The 18,975-nt window shown below is 35.2% G+C and overlaps 1 protein-coding gene across 4 annotated transcripts in view; it reads right to left on the bottom strand.

The window, feature by feature from the left end:
* CNTN1 (contactin 1) overlaps positions 1-18,975 on the bottom strand; it is a 393,997-nt gene that overhangs the window by 154,264 nt on the left and 220,758 nt on the right. For all 4 annotated transcript variants that reach the window (XM_025403303.1, XM_025403305.1, XM_025403304.1 and 1 more), the window contains exons 2-4: positions 12,502-12,638; positions 10,906-10,938; positions 2,520-2,652 (exon numbers count right to left, since the gene is read on the bottom strand). In XM_025403303.1, coding sequence (XP_025259088.1) covers positions 2,520-2,652; positions 10,906-10,938; positions 12,502-12,562 — 227 coding nt within the window. In that variant the 5' untranslated portion in view covers positions 12,563-12,638. The remainder of the gene's footprint in view (positions 1-2,519; positions 2,653-10,905; positions 10,939-12,501; positions 12,639-18,975) is intronic.

The raw sequence follows: 18,975 nt of genomic DNA, 5'->3' as shown, positions 1-18,975 counted from the left end.
ACAATTTTTTTCATAATAGGAGATAATTTAAAAGCAAGTATAGAAAACTGTGATTTTGCATTTTTAAAACTTACTAAATTACAATCCAATGAATAAAGCCTTCCTCTTACCACAGGTGATGGCAATATTGTCCCTGCCTGAACCATCTAGTGTTAAGTTGCTTAGCTCTTGTCAGGACAGTGGGTTTCTTTGTTGGGCAGCTCCAATTTTTGTAATTTCTCCCTCATTATATTGGGTCCAACTTTTTGTTTATTATCTTAATTTCCTCCACATGGATCTGATTGTGCTTGTGACATCATATAAGAATTACCTTTTTCTGTGTTTGAAGAAGTTCACTGGTCTAGTTTCAGAAACATAGACTATTCTACAATCCTTTTTAATAGTTTTTTTAATTGTAATGCTTGTTTCTTTGGGGATGGAGGAAAGATAATGAAAGCCTCAAGGCTTATAAGTCAGAAGTAAAGTCCCCCATTGTACCTCTCGGGATGTTGCTATGAATAGCACGTTGTCACAGAACATGCTACAAATATAAAACTATTATATGAATAAAAAATTGGATGAATACCAAGGTTAGTATAATTTGTCCTGAAATTAAGTACATTTTAAAAACTTTAAATGTTCTTTTCCATCAAACTACTTGCGTCATGGGCTGATTTTTTTTTTCTGTTCTTTCCCCCTTTTTTTTTTCCTTGTCAAATGCAGACTGCCTTCATAACAAGATTAAACGTCTATCTGTCTTCTCTAGTTCTGTCTATTAATGTATGGATAACCAGGCCAAACTTAAAGTGGGAATTTCAGTGCTGGGTTCAACCTGTGAGAGGCCGTTGGTGACTTACTGGCAAAGCAAAGCTTTGCTTTTTATTGTGCCAGTGTGGTGGGGGGGATGGGGGCAGCAAGGAGAAGCATAGCCTTTTCCATGTTTCTTTTTTTTTTTTTTATACAAACACATATTTTATTCAAATTACAGAGAACCAAATGCAAAGATATACAATTTGAAAGAAGAGAGAAAACAATGACCAAAAACTTACCATGTTTCTAGAACATTATCTGAGAGCAGCCCTTTCTTCTGGTTGCCTCTGTTCCAACCTAGAGACTGATTTGCTAAGGTCCCTTGTGTGAATGTTAACAACAGAGTGTCACAGAATAAGTGTCGCTGAAAGAGCTTTTGGGATTCTATCAATCTATCCAGATAGATAAATAATGAAAAAATTGCATACCTCTTTGGAAGTCATAAAACCTGTGTTTCAGTCTTGGATCTGTGATTTACTAGTTCTTGAGCAAGCAAATTTACTTATTCAGGATTCAGCTTCCTCTCCTGTAAAATTTTCTCGGATTGGATCTCCTGTACACATCCTATTAGTTCTATTATTCCATGTCAGTGACAAATAGGTTCTCATTATATATGGCTTAAGGGTGCAAATAAGTCTAGCCCATCAGATATTTTCAGAACAAATGTGTTATTTATAATTTATAAAATACCTACTTATGTCTCATCTCCATTCATGAAATTGAAACAATAAAAATAATTTCAATGGGATGGTAATTTTGTATCTAAATTCACATTTTATCTTAAGAATAATTTTGTAATTATAGCCAAAGGCAGGAAAAACCTGAGTACCATTAGAATCAAATGGGTGGAAGGGGATATTCTCTTTTATAATAATTTTTTATAATAATAGAAAGTTACTTTTCTATCCAGGAAAAAATATTAAAATTTGTTGAGCGACAACCTTCAATTTAGTCAGGTGACATGAACACACTAGAGCCCCCAATTTCTCCATCAGTCACTTGTTTTGTCTTATGGAACCATTGCACAGGTGAAATTTAAACCCACTGGCTTTTGGTTGATTTTTGCATCTCATTCTTTGCATCAGATGAGAAACTGTTAGTATACTTTTCTGACACATCTGAAGCAGGAAAACTCATTGTTGCTTTTTATAAAGTTGTTTTTGACAGCATACATATGTAACCCAGAAAAACAGTAAGAGGTATGTTTATATAGATTTTCCTATAGGTGGAGACATTTAAGAAATTTGCTGTGTTGGCTGGAATACAGATATGAGACTGTTGAAAAAGCTGATGCTTTCTACAGTTATTTGTGCAAGATCTTTAAAAGTACTTAATATAAAAATGTATCTATTTCTGTAGGTATGAGTTATCCAGGCCAGTACATAACAAAAACATTTTATCCTCAAATCTGTATACTTAAATTATGTATAATTTTATATAACCATTCATAGGCTTAAAAACATGGTTTCCATTATACAAATTGTAAGTGGATGATGTCAAATGCCAGTAGCATTACCTGTGCAGAAATAGTGAGAATTATTTGCATATATTTAAGAGAATCTCCTATTTGAGCATTAGACAACTTTTTTAATAGCTTGTATGCCAATATTTTTGTTAATGTCCATGGAATTTGCAGAAAGCACTATATTATATCTGTACAAGTTCATAGCTGCTGATCTGTGATCATTACTCTGATACTCCATTCTGAAAAGAGAAGTGAGGTACATTACTTGTAAACTGGGAAAGGGCTGGCTCGTGCCCTACAGTTGAGTGAGACTTTTCCTTCCAGTGATTCCTCTGGATAAATGGTATTGATTGGCTGCTCTTCAAAAATTGGTCCAAATCCTTTGTCTTCCTCAGAAACTACAAGAAAAATTTTAAAAAATTGTTTTACATTGTACTGCTTTATAAGTCAAAGAAAATTTGGGAACACTGAAAAAATATTTCTTGAAAAAATTCAGAAACAGAGTCTCCATTTTAATTCAAAACAAAGATATTTGCTTCCATAATACGGAGCCAAACATCAGGCTCTTCATTTAAAATTATTTTCTGTGAATCTCCTGACATTTCTCCACATGTACCACGTGTTGCCAAACTTAACTACTTCCCACTTCCCCAAACAAGCTGTGCTTTCATGCCCCTGAGCCTCTGCATATGCTTTTGGTTTTCCTAGAATCATCATTCTACTTTTCTTGTCCTATCAAAATTTGCATGATACTTTGGTGACCTAGCCATAGTTAGTTCCATCAGGAAGCCAAAACCTCTCATCTCTCCTGGCTCCTATTGGTCCTCTTTTGAGTTCCTGTAGTTCCCCATATAGGTTATGGTACTTAATACACTTGCTATGATTCTTGGTACAACTTTCTGTTCTGCTAGATTGCAAATGCTTGAGAACAGGTGGCTATGTCTTTCATCTGTGTACATCATTCTCCTGGGTAGCTGCCTGGTTGTCTGAAAAACAATAGGAGCCTAATGATTTTTGAACAAGAGTCTGAATGTGAAGGAGAGCTTCTTGATGTTGCAGAAATGAGTCTCTTTTCTGAGCCAGTTTTTGTTGATTTTTTTCTAAACGTGACTAGCATTGGCACTCAGCACCATCTAGAACAATCAATCAATAAATTACATGGATATTGGATCTGAACAGCTGGTTTAAAATTGATCACAAACAGCTGTGTTGAGAAGCAGTTGTTTCTGGTCTATTCTCCCTGGAAGGGAAGAGTGACACCTCACAGCAGGATGAGGAGAAGAGAATAATTCACATGCCACCACTGCGGCAGCGTTTACAGAGCACAGCGCAAAGTCATATGCCTCAAATGAATTAATAATGATCTGTGTGGCTAGAAAGAACGAATATTCTTACAGGTCACTGGAATGTCTCTGCCCGATCTAAGCCATGATTCACTACTCCAGTTATTTTTTAAGAGAGAAGTAAAGGCAATGGAACACAGACATTTTATCTTCTCTAACACTAAACTTGAAGATGAGAGCTCTGTTCCAGCTTCCTTTTGAACAAATAGTTTCATTATGTCATTTAAATCTCGCCTCAGTACCATTATCAGTGTGCTTTTGGACAAATTATTGAATCTCTCCAAAGTTCTATATCACTCTTTATAAAATGGGGATAATAAAATCTACCTGATAAGGTTATTGTCAGAATTATTTTGAGACAATTCATGGAAGATGGCAGTGTACCTGGCTTATAATCAGCAATGAATAAATGCTAATTTTAAAACCATTCTCATGAATTTGCCCATCTCTTCAAAATTTAGTTTATGTTTCTTATGTATATAAAGTATTCGACTAATCATGAAGCTTCTAAAAACCAGAAGCCAAGTTTTCACTCTTGTAGCTCTGGTCTTATTAGCACTGTGTTTGGGACACTGAGCACATTTTTTTTTGTACATATAGATGGTTACTAAAATCCTCAAGTTAATTCCACTGCCCCTCCCCCCCCCTCCCCCAACTCCCCACCCCAGCCACTGGTATGAGGAATTAATTTCTCTAATTAATAAGTTAACCCAAAATGTTTCAAAGGGAGCTGCCTCATTTTTGGTTGAAATTTGCTGAAACTTTTATTCAATAGTTTATAGACCTCAGACACATTCCATAACCACCATCCTATTTCAGATAGGAAATAAATAGCTGGATCAGAATCAGAAGGATGAGAGGAACTGATACTTAGACTTAGCTCCTGCAATGACCTTTTCTAGTTATTGTCTTAGGCAAGCAATTTGTTTTACAGGGCTCGTACATTCCGAAAAGAAAGGAACATGAGCATATGTCCTAAGGACTCCATGTGCCTACCACAATTATTATTAAGATTACAAATATGAGTTATTCACAGAGATGCTCTCTGCCAATAATTTTGAAAGTTGTGTTCTAGGTTGTCTCTAGTTCCATATCCTTCTTGAGGCTGTAAAAGCCATAAATGAATATAATGTTTTCTGCTTTACTTCTAATACTTTTACTGATGATGTCTAATATTTTCTGGCTATTCAGGCTGTAACAGCACAGCAGGGAAAAAATGAGAAATGAATCCTGAATCCCTGATTACTGAAGACTTTCATTTTTTCTGTAAGGTCTGGATTTTCTGATTTCTGAAAGAAATGGCCTTGTGCTTATCTGTGATAAAAATCATATGTTATTTTTCTTCTCAGTTTGACAATTTCATAAGCTCTTCCTTGAGTCTCTCCCAATTGCACAGGTCTTCTGACTGGAGCAATTTAGTAACACCTGCCAATTTGAAGATCTTGTTTCTTCTCAATGCATATAAAAATGCTTAAAAAGACAAGTAGATAAATCAATATATAGAGATTCTCTTCTTGAAGGTAAGATAATTTCTATTCCCATCATAATCCTTGATAAATAATGACTTTAGTGTGAATTATTTTAAAACAATTTATTTTAAATCTAAGTTCATAAATATTTAGAAAACTAAAAATAAATATTGCTTAGGGGAGTGTAAAGTTCATAAAGATCTTCCAAGTACTTTGATACTTATGCGACAAGCCTGGGGATGATGTAAATGTTATTGTTACCAATGGAGAAGGCTATCCGTGTAAGAAGATTTAAGGAGAAATGAATGTATGTTGCAAGTATGCATATACTTTAAACATAAGGTCACTGATCTGCATTGGATTGGATCTTGAGTTTCCACTTCTTACAACAGTGGTAGCATAGAAATTTCAGATAGTCATGTTGGGAGCAACAATTTGATACACTATAGGTGTTAGTTATCCTTGATCTGACTTCGGGTACTTCAATAAGTTTTTAGACACAACACCAAAAGCATGACCTATCAAAGAAAAAAAAGGATTAAGTTGAATTTTCTTAAAATCAAAAGATCTGCTCAGTGAAAGACGTTGTTAAGAGAATCTCAGGTCTTCAGGGTTAAGAGTTTTCCTTTGAACCTTCTCCAACTTGCATTCTATAAGCAGCACATTGGAAAGATTTTTTAGATACTAAATATTAGTCTCATTTAATGGAATATAGTAGTGATTAAATATGACTTCCTAAAATATGAACTCATCTCAAGAGGTACAGGCTTACATTAATAAAGACCAGTTACACAATTGTATTTCCAATATAGAAATAGACAGCCCTGGTCTGTCTAGTGTCTGTTTCTAAAGTGACTTCTAGAAGTGCCATTATATGGAGGGTCATCATACAGAATTCTAAATTTAATTCATAATTTCATTTGCTTCCTTGAAAGAAGCTTTTTTATCTCTTTGAAGTAAGGTGAGTTACGGTCATTCAGAATTGCTTTGGTTATTGAAAGTACTGCTTGGAACTTTCAAATACAATAAAGACAGATTCATATAAACATATTTCTATGTAAAGATTAGTTAGTAGATTTTCATATTTTAATGAAATGAGTAGTCTTAAATATTTCTTTTGATAATGTATCCTTTCATTTAAGGTGTATGCTTTTGAGATAAAAGCTGGTCAGCTTTTAGAAAACTGAGAGTATGTTTTAAGTAGCTTTTTTATCTTAATAATATGTATTTTTTAAAAAGGAAAAGGTGCTAGCCAGGAAAATTTTCATGGCAAATTATAGAATGTCACATACTAATAATGATGAGGCTATGCCTATCAGGTTATACTGAGTGTGTATGTAGAGTTATTCCTATACATAAGGAATGAGCAAACCCTCCAAGGAGATATGCAAATATTTAACAATTTTGGAGTGAATTTTTATAAGCCAAACTGGATAATATTGGTGTCTTATGATACTTTTCCTTCTCAGTTATAATACTTTTCACAAATTATATGTATATATTTCTCAATACTCCCACTTATATTTGACCTTTATAGGAACAGACAATGCAAGCTTTCAGGGATTAAAATAAGAAGCGAATCTCCAAGAAAATACTGAAATTATTTTTCACATTGAGAGAATATTGCAGTTAAGATATTTCCCTTTGCCCTTTCCAAGAACAAAAAGCAGAATAGGACACACTTCACATCACATTCATTTTTCGGTTAAGATTTTATTTCATAACTATATGCTTCCTGCTTTTCTAAACTTTTCAAGCCTGAATCACATAATGTATTCTGTTTGATGGTTTAGCAATGACTGTATATATTTTATTTTAGGAAGATATTTGGGCCCTTGAGAGAAAAACTACTCAAAACAAGCATCTGTATTGCATTGCCAGGTTCAGCATGAACCTCTTGAATATGATCCTCATGTCTCCCTTGTAGGCTGTACCTTAGTTTATGACCATGCTAGCTCACCTAGGGTGCTCAGATGCAGGGAAAAGAATTTTCAGGGATATTTCAATACAAGGCTCAGCAAAGGATCCAGTAATGTAAGCATTATGTTCTCAGCCTACAGAAAATACTGTCATCTATTGATTTTTTTCTACAGCCATGGAAACACTTAGATGACAAATTTTGATGCTTTGGAAGTATTATGGGGTTAAAAGGCATGAGAAACAAACCACAGATAGAGACTGTGTTTTTAAAAACTAAAATTATTTTTTAAATACATTCCTTTTTTTACTAGATAGATTCTTCTTAAAAGGAGCATAAAGTTATAGATGATCTCTCAAGCTAATTGAAGCTTTAACACTTCATATCACTATTTTGATCTGCTTTTAATGCAAATGCATTTATTTCCTACCAGATAATGTAATTATCATAAATCTATTACAGACATAAGTACATTTCTTAAATGTGATCAAAAAGATTAAGATAGAAATAATGTATGAATATTTGCAGTCATATTTACTAATGTAAATGAGAGGCAAAAGCTACTGTTCTTTCATTCTCATTTTCACCATTAATATAATTAGTCAATTATATAATCTCAAATGGGATTACTTCACTTATCACTATGTGGAGAGTGTCTACTATAATATTGCTATTCTATTTTATTTCTGGAAATTGAAAGTAAAATTATGATTTGTGCTTCAGAGATATTTTTATTCATTTTATATACTTTTTGAGACAAACTCCACTTCCCATTCTATTATATGTCATCTCAATCTGTTAGTTAGTAAGCACAATTTTACGCAGGCATGTTATAAGAAGAGTCCTAGGAAAAATCTATTAGAAAAAGGTGATGGCATCAAAATTTCAAGAGACTAAAAATGGAAATTTTTACGACATTTACAGTATTATAGTGATTATTGGGTGGGGAGTGGTGTAAGCTCCCTTGAAACTCTCTAAATGAGATAATATTTAAATTATCACAAAGCATCCTTCTTCTACACAGTACAGCTTCCTTTCTCCATTGCCAACCATTTCCTGCTGATAAGAGAAGATGGGCTTAGCCTTTAAATACTCTGGTGCCCCAATTTTTTAGGGTCATGGGTAATAGGTAACATTGCAGTACTTTTCCATAACTAAACATGCAAAGTAAGGATTTGGTCTCAAAACCTTATAGAAATACAGTTATTAGAATAAAGAATATAGTCAGGTTAGCATGAAAGTTAAGTGAACTGAATTCTCCTTGTTTGGTTTTACCTGCCCAAAGGGAGCCTGTCACGTCTCTCTAGAGAATCTACTTCCTTGTCCTGTGACCCACCTCTGAAGCATGTAGACTCTGTTTTACATACCTGGCTGGGCATCTGCTAACACCTACCTCATATCTTAGTACATCCTAATATATAGCATGACTGGGCTCGTGGATCTACTTCCAGAACTCGGCCTGTTTCAGTCTAACTCTAGTCTATTTTGATTAATGGGGCTATTTGGGACCATAGATCAAAATAGTGACAGGTCACTGACTGCTATAAAATGTCAATCATATTTAGAGATAGAAATATGTACTGAAAATAATTCTTAGTGACTGATGTGAGTCTAGTTGAAAAAATATACAGGAAATCTTGGTGCAAGTACTATAAAGATATGTGAAATTTTCTACCTGCCCTCCCTACAGCCAAGCAATGAAGATAGTTTTTTTTAATGTTAGCTTTGGATATTATACAGTCATATCTTAACTCTACATGTGCAAAGTATAAATTATATATTATTTCATATCCCAATTTTTACAAAATATATATTATACTGCTATTTTATTTCTTTTTAAAAATACTTTTTCTCAATGAATTACAAAGGAATTAAAGATACTTATTTTCATTTTAGATTAGCCTGGGTATAAGTTGGTCCTACAATAGCTGCAGGTTTTTTTTTCTTTCTGAAAGTAAAGTAAATTCAGACCACAAGTGGAAAAAAGCATCTAACGTATTTGCTGTCAAATGATTTAGTTATTAATTAAGTATCTAAACATTACAGATTGATTATGTGCAACTTATTCATGTTTGCTCTCTTATCTTAATAGAATATGATACTGCTTTCAAAAAATCTAAAAAAAATTAAGAAGAAAACTATTCTTAAAGACATGAAGAGTGAAGTTGGTTTTGATGATTTTGTTATAATCTTTTATGTACTTTGTTTTTCAAATTTAAAATGTTTTTGTTTTAATACATACATTTAAACACTAGCTACTAATGTTGCTGTAAAATAATCATTAAAAACTCTTAAATGTGCTGGATGACATATTGGATGGAACTTTTTCATTTGTGAGAAAAATCTCAATTTCAATTCACCTGAGTAATTCAGCAGACTTTGTTGGTTGACTAATCAGCTCCTCTTCTGCCTTTTACCTTCATGACAAAGCTCAGCCTAGTTCAAGGATCAACCCATCCCTCACATGACTCAGAAGGAAAAGTTGACTGGCAGTGATGCCATTACTCTTGCTAATGATGGGTTTGGTGGTGAATGTGTGACCCAACTCTGGACATGTAGCGCAAGGTTTCTGGGAAAGGTCTCCTTGTTTTTAAAGATAGATAGATACAAGAAAAAATAAGCACACTACCTTTGCCTATGAGACATTGTTATGTCTCTGTGTGATACCTGGAACTGCAGCATTGCTGCCAGCAGGTCAAGTAGGAAACCTGAGAGTTGACCATTGGACTTACAATGTGTGACATTAGTGACATGGATAAGGCAGTTTTGGTTGAGTGGTCATGGGAAACACTGATTGCAGCAGATTAAAAGGAGAATGTGGGTCAAGGAATTGGAAAAAGCAGCCATAGGCTATTTTTTAAAAATACTTAGTGAATAAGTCTCACGAGATCTGATGGGTTTATCAGGGGTTTCCGCTTTTGCTTCTTCCCCATTTTTCTCTTGCTGCTGCGATGTAAGAAGTGCCTTTCGCCTCCTGCCATAATTCTGAGGCCTCCCCAGGCATGTGGAACTGTATGCCCAATTAAACTTCTTTTTCTTCCCAGTCTCGGGTGTGTCTTTATATCAGCAGGGTAAAAACAGACTAATACAATGGGTAACCTTGATTTGGCATGCAAGTTCTAGCACTGGTTGTTCAGTGATTCTTCAGGATTTTTCATTCTCCTACCATTATGCAGTGGCTTTTATAAGTTACTAGTGTTGCTACGCTCATTAAGCACCTACTTGCCAGTCATTATGCTAGAAGTTATCATTGCAATTCATTTTTCAGTCCTCACAACAATTCTGTGATTTTTACATATTGGAGAGTTGGGACTCATAGAAGTTATATAATTTACACAAGAGAGTAAGATCATCTAGTGAGTACTGAGCTGAAAATGCAGATTCAGGCTGGTCTTACTCTGATTCTGTATTTTTTCCAGTATGCCATGCTGACTTTATTTCTGCAATATCTGTTTGGTAGTTGAAGTAGGATCTAAACTGCGAGGTTATTAAACAATAAATTTTGCAATATCTGTGAACTTTTAATTGAACTGAATCTTAAGATTCCAAGTTCACTAACTTTAGTTATCTCCCTTGCAACAAAGCAAGAGGTTTTCAAAAATAAGTTCAATGCTTACAAATTTTAAAATATTGCTTCCAAATTTAGTGGTATAGCATTGTTACAAAGCATGCGGGAAAAAATAGCAACCACAGTGAATATTTTCCGTTTGCTACAATCCTCTCATAGGATATTTGTTTATGATGTAGCCACTCATTCAACAGTTTGCTTACAATCTCAGAAAGATCACCTTACAAAATTTCATAGTGATCTAACATTAATCATTTGCCTTAAAGTTTAGAGAGTTAATAGCTTAGAACAAGGATAAAATATGATTCAATAGGGAAAAGGTATTTACAAAGTTTACTCTTTGGTTAACTTACCTCCATGACCATATCTTCTATACCATGTAAACTCTAAAAATGAAAGAAAAAACAAAATTTTGATCCTGAAGCAGTTATTTGAATTGTAGTTTCAAACATTACTTAAATAGTTGAGATGCTAGACAGTGGAATGAGAGTAGTGGCCCTTTGCTATAAAGGTTGAAGTATCTTCACATCTGTGCAGACATTTATTTCTTATCTTTACATTGATAGTTGCAGCATCAAACTTTGCAGTCAATATAATTCGTATGAATTTTAAGTACTAATAGGATAATTTTTGTTTTATTTTATTCACAAAAGTAAGACTTCACAATGACTTTACCAAATTTTTTCTTTATTATATTTACACTATATATGTAAATATATTATGCATGTAATTACATAAATGTATGTGAGTGAGTGTGCACAATTACCCTGGTTATAAAATATATATTTATCAACGTCATTAAAATCCTTGAGTACTAATGAAATGATCTTTTCTGAATTTTGGAGTGAGCATAATAAAAATTATTCCCCAAAATAAAATAATTTTTTTATGTTCTTAATAATGATGCCTTTCAGATTAATCATTAAAGTGATCGGTGGGGATTTATATACAAAAGGATGAGGACCATTTAAGTCTTGAACAAAACAGTCACTCAACAAGTATCTATTGAGTTAGGTCATTAACATGAGAGTATTAGAAAAATTGATTGTTAGAATTCAATTTTTCTAATACTTTCATAATAATGAATGACCTAGCTCAATAAGTACTAGTTGGGTAAAATTATATCAGTTTTTCAGATAAAGATATGGTGTGCCTCTCATTGTAGGAAATAGGTCTGAATGCTTCACACTTGCCTTTGAAAGACAGAAATATGATATTTCTTTGTCCTAAAATGAATGCCACTCTCAAAATTGTTTTATTAGTCTTATGTCCCTACACACACTGTAGATTACTTTAATCATTTTTTAAATTATATTGATCAAATTGGTAAAAGAGTTGTAAGATTCAGTAGTGTGTTGCATCTACTTATAGCTCTTAAGAAGTGATTATTAATTTTCAGAAATTTTGTGAATCAGTTGTTAAACATGGCCAGTATTAAAAATTATATCAATTTACAAAGAAATAAATTATACTAAGAACAAAGGGAACAAATGCTTAAAACCCATTGCTTTCTCTCTTTTATTTGCTATATTTTATATTCTCTTTGCCATTGTGGTTACTTATATCTGAGTGGTGAAAATACTACAAACTAGTGAGCTGTTGCACATCTTTCCAGTTCCACATTAAATGGTGTCAAGTTGAAACTGGCCATGGTAGGAGAATTTACTCCCCAGTAATAGACAAATGCTGCACTCCAGGGATCTCCCCAGAGATCTAGATTTTAAACATTCACCAGCACACTATTACCCAAGATTGGCAATGTTTTGTGAAATCTTAATTGAAATTAAAAAGGAAATAGGGTCACCCTTAATACATATTTATCTACCTGTCTGACCCAGATGTCAAGAGCAAATAAGGATTTTTACTTCATACAACACATTTAATAAATAAACACACATATCAATTATGTTGACATAATATATGTAGAATATACAAAGGATATTTCTTACCTGCTAGACATGTAGTAATAGATATTATCACAAGATGACTGACCAGCAACCACATTTTCATCTTGTATTCAGCAGAAGTTCGGTTCAATTTTCCAAAAAAGAATTTAGCTTTATGGCAATTGGATAATTTTAAACACCTGCATCAAGAAAGAAAACGAGAAGGAAAGAAATAGAGGGAAGGAGAGGGGAAGGAAGGGGAGAGGAGGAGAGCAGAGGAGAAGAAAGAAAGGGAAGGAAATGGAAAATGTTCATCATTTGAGGAAAACATTATTAACCTATTTGACTTTATGCTTTTTGTTTGTAGAATAAGTTTTCATTTCTTTAAATATATTTGTAAACACCATGTAATGAAAGGAGTGGAGTCAGTATCAGAAGGCTTCAGCTGACATCCTAGTATTGACACAATGCAATCAGGAACGTCACTCAATCCTGTGTTTAGGTTTCTTTTCCTCTGTAACCATTGAGTATAATAATCCTTTTCTACAAATAGCACAGTTGTAAACATTTTGGTATCAGTCACTTTAATTGAAGGTTACATTTAATCGAAGCCCTGGTTGAAAGATTCAATTGAAGTTACATCTGTGTAAGAGCTTGTAAACTCACAGACATTACACAAGGGTGATGATGTTAGCATTTTCTGTTGGTGGCTTAAAGAAAATTTTTGCCAGACATGCTAATTTTAAATGTTAAAATACATTAATTAACAAAATATTCATTCCTCCTCATCCCTTTTACTTCTTTCACTTAGTAATTCAATGAAAAAGCAAATAAGTGTTCCTTGCATGTCAACAGGTGACAATCAAGGTTTTGTGGGGTCAAAATTGTCCATTCGGAGAGCTTTCTTTCAGGACAAGAAGAAAATAAAATTACTAATGTAAACGAAACTACAAAACCATGTAGCAGCCTAATTAAAATATCTTGCTTTTAAAAATTTTGCAGTAATGTACGACCATGTGATTACACTGCTAAGGTTTCACCCAGGATCCCAGAATAGCCCCATGCAGGTGAAGGGCGCTGCAACTTAAGTTTCATCATCTCCATGGTAAAATTCACCACTGTGACAAAGCAGGTAGCTACGAAGACTCAAAAAAGAAAGACACAGTTTGCTTGCTCTTAAGAAGTTCATAGAAAAAGAGTACACAGATATGTGAACAAGCCAGTGCAATGACATAGTTGTGTGGACCTGGATGCTATTAAATGTGAAAAAGGGTTAATCATTTTCACTGAAAGCATGGTAAACACAGCATGGTGGGAATGGGCCTTCCTGCGGTAGGCAGGGCATTATACAGGAGTGTTGCATTCTTAGATTTGAGTCATTTGGTGACTTCCTGCCTCAACCACCACTTACTGGATCACCTTAAGAATGATATGGCCCAGGGCATTAGAAAGAGCACTCATCAGTAATGACACAATAGGAGTTTCATCTTGAAAAGACATTAAATCATTGTTTTAAAAGAATATATAATAGCATAACTGAAATCTCATGACATAGAGTTGAGTGAAAATATAAATTAAGATAGAACATGGGCCAGGCATGGTGGCTCACACCTGTAATCTCAGCCCTTTGGGAGGCCGAAGCGGGCAGATCACCTGAGGTCAGGAGTTCGAGACCAGCCTGACCAACATGGTGAAACCCCCCATCTCTACTAAAAATACAAAATTAGCCTGGTGTGGTGGCACATGCCTGTATCCCAGCTACTCGGGGGGCTGAGGCAGGAGAATCACTTGAACCTGGGAGGCGGAGGTTACAGTGAGCCGAGACCTTCATGCCACTGCACTCCAGCCTGGGCAACAAAAGCAACTGTCTCAAAGAAAAAAAAAAAAAAAGCATGAAAACAATTCTAAAAGGAAAACACCTAATGCTCTAGTGTTCAACGTATAAATATAGTCAAACATATTTAAAACAAAAATGTTAAAATCCTACTGATTGCTTGCGTCACACTGCTACGTCAAAGAAAAATATAGGAGTCTATTTTTTAATGGATTTTGAGAACACACATACTCCCTGATTTGCAAGAATCCTAGCATTTGGCAGAGGCTGGACAAAATTTTTACCTCGCCCATGGTAACATATGGGCCAGGATAAACATATTTTTCCTTTTTAATATATATGTCTGAAATTTAAAATTTTTATTAATTTATTTTCCTAGGCAGAATTGGGCAGAGAGGAAACTAAATGGTTTAACACTGGTGAAGAATGAAAAACAATTCTTTCAGAGGACAGGAAAATCAATTACGTGATCTGTGGAAAGATTTTTAGCTTCTTATTTTGATTGTGCATCACGTCGTTACCCACATATAGACCTAAGTGAAAACTTTTGAAATGTGTATACACTGGTTATGCCTATCTAGACTTTGTCACAAAAATGTGGATTTGATCTTTTTTTTTTGGCCTCATAGTTTCTAATTTTTCTCATTGAGTTACACATACAAAATAAGACAAGTTCTTTTAATGAAGAGAAAGTTAGAAAAAGCAAACACATAAAGATGCCAAAACTGTAATGCCAATCAAACAATTGACTTTGTAAAAATTAACTTAGAAAACATATTATTATTTTTAATTTTAATTTTATTATTATTACACAAATCATAATCTGTGGAATCCTAACTGTACTCCAGCCTGGGCGACAGGGTGAAATCCTAATTTGTGTAATAATAAACTGTTATAATTTGAGAATTCTAAATGTTTCCCACAGATATTCACATTTAAGAGCAAGAGATGCTACTGCAGTGTTGGTATTGAGGGGCAAGAAAGCAGCATTGACCAGAGAGAAAAAGAAACAGATAAATAAAGTTGAAGAATTAAGAGCAACGTCTGTGAAAGTTTGCTTCTGATTTTTCATTTTGATAGAGTACATCAGTGATATTTTGGTCTATTTACCCATGAACTTTATAGATAATCTGGAAAAGAAGTGGGATAGGCCTAAAAAAACATTAGTTGTGTCCACCTACAGCAAGAGATCTCAGTAAATTGAAAATAAAATACAGAAAACTTTTCTAGGGCTAGAATGTAATTTAGCAGTTCCTTCTCAATAATGACCACAGTATATGAGAACATGTGCCAAAATGCACAAATGTGTACAGGGGAAATTAGCCGGATCTTGCCTGAATTTTGCCTCAACCATTCTTTAGCTTGCAACTTTGGGCAAGTTACTCAATCTCTGAACCTAATTGTCCTCACCTTTTAATATGGAAAGAACATCTATTTCATAGCACTATTGCAAGGTTTGCATAAAGTTGTGCATGCAAAATGTTGACTGTGAAAGTATTCAGTAACCATTTATTATTCCAGTAGGCCATAAGCCAACCAGGGCAGGGGATACCTATCTTGTTCATTGTTGTGGAGCTAATGCCTGGCACACAGAAGTCACTCGATACGGAGTTACTGAATAAATGATGAAATGAATGGACCATGTGCATAACTATAATTCAATTCAAAATGAACTTTAATTTCCTAAAATAAGAATAGGGGCTGGGTCCAGTGGCTCATGCCTGTAATCCCAGCAATTTGGGAGGCTGAGGTGGGTGGATCACCAGAGGTCAGGAGTTCGAGACCAGCCTGGTCAACATGATGAAACCCCATCTCTAGTAAAAATACAAAAAAATTAGCTGAGTGTGGTGGCATGCACTTGTAATCCCAGCTAATGGGGAGCCTGGGGCAGGAGAATTGCTTGAACCTGGGAGCCGGAGGTTGCAGTGAGTGGAGAGTGTGCCACTGTATTCCAGCCTGGGTGACAGAGTGAAACTCTGAGAAAGAAAGAAAGAAAGAGAGAAAGAGAAGGAAGGAAGGAAAGGAAGGAAGGAAGGAAAGGAAGGAAGGAGGAAGGAAGGAAGGAAGGAAGGAAGGAAGGAAAAAGAAACGAGGAGAAGAAGAGGGCTGGGCACAGTGGTTCACACTTGTAATTCCAGCACTTTGGGAGGCCAAGGCAGGCGGATCACGAGGTCAGGAGATTGAGACCATCCTGGCTAACACGCTGAAACCCAGTCTCTACTAAACATACAAAAAATTAGCCGGGCGTGGTGGCTGGTGGGTGCCGGTAGTCCCAGCTACTCAGGAGGCTGAGGCAGGAGGATGGCGTGAACTCGGGAGGCAGAGCTTCCAGTGAGCTGAGATGATGCCACTGCACTCCAGCCTGGGTGACAGAGTGAGACTCCATCTCAAAAAAAAAAAAAAAGAGAAAGAAGGAAGGAAAATGTCTCTTACTGGGGCTTTGATCCTTGTTACGGATTCCATACTCCAGAAAAGGATATTTTAAGTATCAATATTTAAAAGCAATTTGAAATATGTGGTTTATTGGGCATTACTGAAAGTCTCTGTTTTCCAGTTCTGAATATGTACACTCTAATCAGAATGAAGAGTTCATTACTTTGAGCCTCTCTGTGTTATTCCATGCTATCTTTTCCTTCACTTCAAAATGTTTTGTCTTTCAGTAGGACAGTGAGACATCCGCAGCAGCATGTAATTTATTTTATGAAATGGATTTCTTGCCATTTGGGTATAAAAGTATCTTTCATATGTTGTTCACACATTTGTTTTTCTGCTGGTGATCTGTTCTATTGTGTCACCAGTTATCCCATCACTTGTGCCTCCCTGATCACATCCTTCAGCAGCACAGTAGAGAAGACAGCAAGCTGAGTGCATTCCTGTTAATGTGGAAGAAACTGTCCTTATTACTTCTCTCTCGAGGCCATACCACTTATTAATTCACAGCTATCCCCCTGACCTCCATGGACCTGAAAGTGCTGCAAAAAATGAAGCGGCAGAGGCAAAAAACAAGCAACTCTGACAAACATGTGCCAGTCACAGGAGCAGACTTGTTTCTTCTCAAAAACTGAAAGAAGGCCCAGAAGCAGGAACTGGGGGTGCATTCCTGTTTCTGAGGCCATGCTGTGCTGGCCAGTTCCCTGAACGTGTCAGCCTTTAGACTCCTGCGACCTCTTGTACACCCAGCCAGGACTTATGCCAGGTACTGCTGCTGCTGTTGCATCTCACAATCTCACACAACTCTGTGGGTCTCCATGACTGATGGATCACTGACATGGACTGGCACTCTGTTAATTTCCAGAATTCACCTTCTGTTCTCCGGCATCCTTTACTAAATCTCTTACACATATTTCAAAACAACAACACTTCTTAATACAGTAAGGCAAGACAGTATGACACATCTTTGTCTTTTTTTTCTCCTCTCTTCCTCTACTTGTCATTCTTCTTCCCTCTCCCTCTTTCCTTTAGACAACACTAGGGTTTTCTCCTTTGAGAAATCTGTCCTATATCTAGATACGCATTTTTCTGCTGGACAGACCTCCATCTAGCTCTTGTCATGTTTTATTCTAGTGCCGGATAGTCCAAATAAATTATTTACAAATGCATCATCAATACATCAATACATTAACACCATTTGGGGTGCACTTGTTAATTAGACAGTTTCCTGAGTAAATTGCAAGAATAATAAGAATTTCTGTGGAAATAGCTCAAGAATCTGATTTTAATCAAGCTTCCTAATAAATTTGTAGGCATACTAAAGTTCAAAAATTATTGTAGTAAGTGTGCCAGGTGAAGGTTGGAATGTTTAACACTCTGGGGATGCATCAAGTGACATATTGGTGTCTTTTTGCCTAGAATGATATGTGCTTAACTTGAATAAGCTTCTGCTGTGGTCAAATACATTTCATAAAAATTTCTGAAGACCATACTGTTCTGAGCCAGGGAATACAGAACACACACAAGGAGAATACCCCCTTTTCTGCAAATGATTACAATCAGTATGAAATATATTTGAACAGAATAAAATATGTTGTTGCTCAACGAGTAGGTAGAGCTGCGTTGGTCTTCACATGGCAACAGCCTTAGCCCCTCAAGCAGCCTGTCACTTGAATGTGTGTGCTGTATACATGAAAGAGGAGCAATACAACAACACATTCTAAAACATCTCATCAAGTATAACATCCCTAGAGTGTTAAACATTCCAACCTTCACCTGGCACACTTACTACAATAATTTTTGAACTTTAGTATGCCTACAAATTACTCAGGAAGCTTGATTAAAATCAGATGCTTGAGCTATTTCCACAGAAATTCTTATTATTCTTGTGATTTACTCAGGAATCTGCCTAATTAACAAGTGCACCCCAAATGGTGTTAAGTAGCCCCTGGACCACAATTTGGGAAACACTGACTTAGCGTTATGAAAAATATGCTAAGTTTTGGATATAAGAAATCCTTTTTATGATCTAGATCCAGAACAGATTTTAAATATCTCTTTTAAAAATTAATAAAACATAGGGAATTTAAATGTCTAGAATAAAAGGATTCAAATCCTGGCTATATTACTAGCTATGCATTTTTGGGCAATCTACATGATCCCTATTAACTCAGTACAGTTCTAGAAATGTGAGAGATTTGCTCAGGATCAGATATGAAAATGTACAAGTTAGTGGCTTATAAGATTTTAAGCAGATACGCCTGTTACTTCCT

Source organism: Theropithecus gelada, chromosome 11 (genome assembly GCF_003255815.1).
Source record: "Theropithecus gelada isolate Dixy chromosome 11, Tgel_1.0, whole genome shotgun sequence".
In the NCBI taxonomy this organism is placed as follows: domain Eukaryota; kingdom Metazoa; phylum Chordata; class Mammalia; order Primates; family Cercopithecidae; genus Theropithecus; species Theropithecus gelada.
Note: the sequence above shows the minus strand (reverse complement) of the source record. Positions and strands in the feature narration are given on the sequence as shown.